The sequence below is a fragment of the Daucus carota genome, chromosome 8 (genome assembly GCF_001625215.2).
Source record: "Daucus carota subsp. sativus chromosome 8, DH1 v3.0, whole genome shotgun sequence".
Lineage (NCBI taxonomy): Eukaryota > Viridiplantae > Streptophyta > Magnoliopsida > Apiales > Apiaceae > Daucus > Daucus carota.
The window spans coordinates 32643203-32647658 of NC_030388.2; the positions used below are offsets into that span (position 1 = coordinate 32643203).

The following is a 4456-nucleotide window of genomic DNA, read 5'->3' on the forward strand; positions in this document are numbered from 1 at the left end:
AATATTCATAACAAAATAATATGATATTTAATCATAAAAATTTCGATTAAATCACTTGTCAAAATGTGCATATGAGATATAGGAGAAAACTATTTTTGACATTTTGACACTGGAACGAAAACACATGTAAAAAGTAATCTTGAAATCTGTTTGTGAGACATAAGAGAAATCTGTTTGTGAGACACAAGAGAAATTAGCATCTGATTTTAGAGATATTATTTTGCTTATACTCACAAATTTAAATTTTGATTTATGAAAAAAAAACTTCATGACTTATGTTATTTTTCCTTATAATTACAATATGAAGAAGACCTAAACAACGGAAGCATTTAGGTAAATGAAAGTAATGAAACAAACTTAAGAACAAATGTACCAACTATTTACAGTTGAGACCTTAAGCTTTAGAAAGTTTAGAAAGTTTACATATGCAACTATACAAGGCCCCTGAGCACCTACCTAGATTCTTCACAATTCTTACTTTATATGTACAGAAATTAACACAATGAAATAAACACGTTCAGATCCTAATCAGCATAAAGATAGCATATTAGACTGAATTAGCGCGGGGAGATCAGCTAAACTAGCAATTGTTTCTAACTGAGATCAACGTCAACCCTCTCAGGATTTGCCCTTTCGGCTTGGTTAGAAACAAGTTCAACCCCCAGCTGCCCTTTGTCACCAGCGCCAAATGCGAAAAGCTTACCAGATTCAGTGAGAGCAAATGTATGTGCATTCCAGTATATAGAATTGGTGAGGCTGATCTGTACCACCCTCTCATTCACTTGCTTAAGGGATGTCACCATTTCAGGGCTCAGAACATTTGTATGGCGGTTTCCCTGAGAGAAAATACAACCGCAATAGCTATGAGTAAATATTTGCACACATATTAGTTAAATGGAAAATCTGGTCAGGCATAAGTGTATAATTAATTGCGTGACACGAAATAGATTTGCAACACTGCAGCTTCCAATTTAAGTAAGTGTACTTCATAATTGACCACAACATATGTTGTTATCTAAAAATGCAAATAAGTCTTAAATATACATTGGATCGTGTGCTATATAAAATTCTATATAGATGTCAAAATGGCAGGAGAATTATGAGTAAGAAAACCTAGCTTTAGGATACTAAAGAAGATTACAGATGCATGCACCTCATTACTACCGAAAAAAATTAGTACAATGACAGAAACTAAATGTAAGATAAGGAATGACCTGTTCATCGGCTGCTGCAGTATTATGTCCAAGACTGGAGGATTCCCCACATCCGAAAGAGTATACATTGCCTTCATCAGAAACCACAAAGGTTGTGTAATCACCAGTAGCAACATGAACAGCTTTGACCTTGCTCAATGATTCAACAACCTTGGGGACTGATTCACAATCTTCATTTCCATGACCTAAGCAGCCATAGCGCCCCCAACCCCATGTGCAAACTCTTCCATCGCTGCCAACTACTGCAGCATGCCAAGCACCTGCTGCGACAACTGCAGGCTGAATATTCAGAGTACGAAATTGTTCAATCAATCTAGGAAGCTTCTCATCTGTTCGAGTTCCATGTCCAAGCTTCCCTCCTAAGCCACAACCAACAGAATATACTGACCTGGTGTGAAAGGGAAAAAAAGAAGAAGCTATGAGTAGATTTATAATTTGTAAAGAATCAATTATAAGAATAATATGGAAATGTATTGTCGCGCATTATGCTAAGTCCTCATATATGAGATAATTGATGAACTGTTAAACATATTGCACATTACACAAGGAACTGATGAATCGATATTATTTTGTGTTCGAGTCAAACAGACATTAAAAACTTCTTAATGCATCATTTGACACTCAATTTTGAAGTTACGAAGTTAACATATCGAGACCAACCAGAAATAATTCATAGATTCGCAATTGTCACCAAGCTGACACAATTTAGATAAAAAGAAAGGAGAGCTTACATGCCACTGGGTTGACAAGCCAAGGCAAGAAGATAACAGTATCCAGCCGCAATTTGAACCACAGGTATGTTCTCTAGTGCTCCCAACAACGGATGGGGATCCAGATCATTTGGCTCTGTTTGGTGACCAATTTTGTTTTCATTGCCCCAAGAAAAAGTATAAACCCTTCCTTCTCTTGATAACACGGCAGTAAAGAAATTTCCAATTGCAGCTTGCACCACAAATATATTTTTTAATGAGTCGACGAGTTGTGGAGTATTTACTACATTAATTCCTTGAGCCCCATACTCAGCTTCCCCGAAGGAGTCTTTACCAATGGCATAGACTTGACCGGCATCACTGATCAGCATTGTCCTTCCGGCGCCTGCAGCTGCTTGAATTATTCGAATGCCTTGAAGGGATCTGCAAAATAATGAATTCTCATTAGATTTATCTCAATTTAAACTTACCATCCACAAAGAAATTTTTTAAATAACTAATTTAATTACACCAACATTACGATCAGAGTAAAGACCTGATTGGGCGAGGTCTCCAATCCTCTTCCATGGTTCCATGTCCAAGCTGTCCAGAGCTATTAGAACCAAAGGAATATACAGTTCCTTTTGAAGTCACGGCTATACTATGACCAGGTCCTGCTATTGCTTGTGATTTTTCTCTTCTGGTACAAGCTTCGCCAGCAATGAAGAACCTCAGGACAAGTTTCCAGGAGCCTCCACATTTATGTTTTAATGCTTGGCGCTCATCTTCTGACATGGGTTTAAATATCGCCCTCTTATGACACATGTCTAGAGCTGCAAGTTCAGCTAAAGACAGTTCATTGTCAGGAGCAAAGTCTGCAGGCTGCCTGAAAAAGGAACATGTTGCCTGCAACACAATATTTAAGTCCAATCAGCAGCATTATCAATTCTAGTCAGCTAAAAAGAGATCGAGTACTTTTTTAAATAGGAAGAGGGTCCTTGCCTCTAATTTTGCAAGATCTTGAGGATCGAGATTACATCCAGTAAGGACATGAAGCACAATGGAGGGGTTTGCAGACAGCGGAAATTCTCCAGGGGTAGCATCTCCAAAGCAATGACGTTGCTGTCGTTGAAATGAGCGCGGGGAAGAAGTGACAAGTGCATTTACTGACTGATCAGGAATCTTGCGGTATTGAAAAGTATCCGTTCCACTTGTAGTGGCGTCCATGGGCACTGCTTAAAGACTGCAGTGCCCGAATTAGTCAAACGAGAAGATCTTAACTTCTGGAAATCTTAAACGTGAAGATATACAACTACTTTACCTCTCCTGATTCAGTTACCAATGGTTAGATAATAATGCTATATTTTTTCATCAAAATAAATGCTTGTGACAGTTCTAAGAAATCATGTACCTCCAATTATCAGCAGATCATACAATTACAAGCATCAAACCTACAAACACAAAAACATCAAAAATTGTAATGCTACATATGATTTGCAGTAAACCAAATTACTTGATGAAACAAAAATATGAGTAAAAACCAAGTCAATGCATTAGAAATTTAGAATGATCAAATATCAATATCAACCGAAAAGCATGAGAATCAATGTATGCAAAACTTTACGATCAGATCGGAGCCTATGTTGCTTCAAACAATATACACCAGACTTGGCAAATGAGAAAGAAAAAACATTATAAACCATCAAGTAAATAGAAAGTCAATCACACACATGATCAAACAAGAAAACCTAAAAAAAAGAAAACTATGTCAAGTAGAATACTAATCCCACAAGAAAGAATATCCACAATCAAAAAGAAAAGAATTTCAGGGCAAAAAGTAACTTTCTGTTTGTGTGATCAAATGGAAAACACACATAAAAATCAAATATTTGATGATCAATTCACACAAACACAAATAGATGATTAGAACCAAACCAAAGAACATGAATCAAGCATATCTGATCATTTTCATCTCAAAATAAGCCATAAAAATCTGATCTTTATGTCATCAACAAGAACCACCACCATAATTTCCACTAAAAAAGTTCAATTCATCAAGTGAAACAACAAAAACAAGTTAAAGTACATAAAAAACCATCATCAAAACAACATAAAAACAAAAGGGTAACTTTAGAATCTGCACATTATGATCATCAAGAATCATTCAACAAAACACAAGAAACAAATATTACATGTGAAGAGCCCAAAGATTCCTCAAAACCCATGTGAAATCTTGAACAAGAGTGCATAAATTCTGCAAGAACTGTGAGATAATCAAATGGGCTGTTGTTAAAACAGATTATTTGATCAAAAAGTTGTGAAATTTAGATAATTCAGATGAAATAAATTGTTGGGTGGGAATGAAAATGAAAGAAGAGAAAGAAAGTCTCAAAATTTATATTTATTGAACCAAGAGAATGATGAAAGATTGTACGTATAGGTTTAAGATTGTATGTATAGCTTTATTTTCTCAATCGGATGGCTCTGTTCTATACGTTTTGTAAAGTGGACGAGAAAGAGATGAGGTGTCTCTTTATCCTCACACACATCTAC

At 36.0% G+C, this 4456-nt stretch overlaps 1 protein-coding gene across 2 annotated transcripts; it reads right to left on the reverse strand.

The window, feature by feature from the left end:
• Positions 1–334: 334 nt before the first annotated feature.
• On the reverse strand, positions 335–4456 carry LOC108199392 (ultraviolet-B receptor UVR8). Of its 2 annotated transcripts, none has more exons than XM_017367187.2 (7): positions 4096–4456; positions 3315–3354; positions 2906–3229; positions 2460–2809; positions 1946–2347; positions 1215–1602; positions 335–836 (listed from the first exon to the last, which is right to left on the reverse strand). In XM_017367187.2, exons 3-7 carry the CDS (start codon positions 3128–3130, stop codon positions 594–596), a joined length of 1608 nt encoding a protein of 535 aa, XP_017222676.1. In that variant the 5' UTR covers positions 3131–3229; positions 3315–3354; positions 4096–4456; the 3' UTR covers positions 335–593. The 2 variants fall into 2 exon arrangements, with proteins under 2 accessions (XP_017222676.1, XP_017222678.1); XM_017367189.2 differs by having other exon boundaries at positions 2906–3146; positions 4096–4265.

What these genes read in the sequence shown, in the direction of transcription:
- LOC108199392 (XM_017367187.2), bottom strand. Translation starts at nt 3,130, where the DNA reads ATGGACGCCACTACAAGTGGAACGGATACTTTTCAATACCGCAAGATT. An exon ending in TGGAGACCTCGCCCAATCAG is followed by an intron (nt 2,348 to 2,459) that starts GTCTTTACTCTG and finishes ATTATTTTGCAG; the next exon opens with ATCCCTTCAAGGCATTCGAA. An exon ending in CTGCAGCAGCCGATGAACAG is followed by an intron (nt 837 to 1,214) that starts GTCATTCCTTAT and finishes ATTTTCTCTCAG; the next exon opens with GGAAACCGCCATACAAATGT.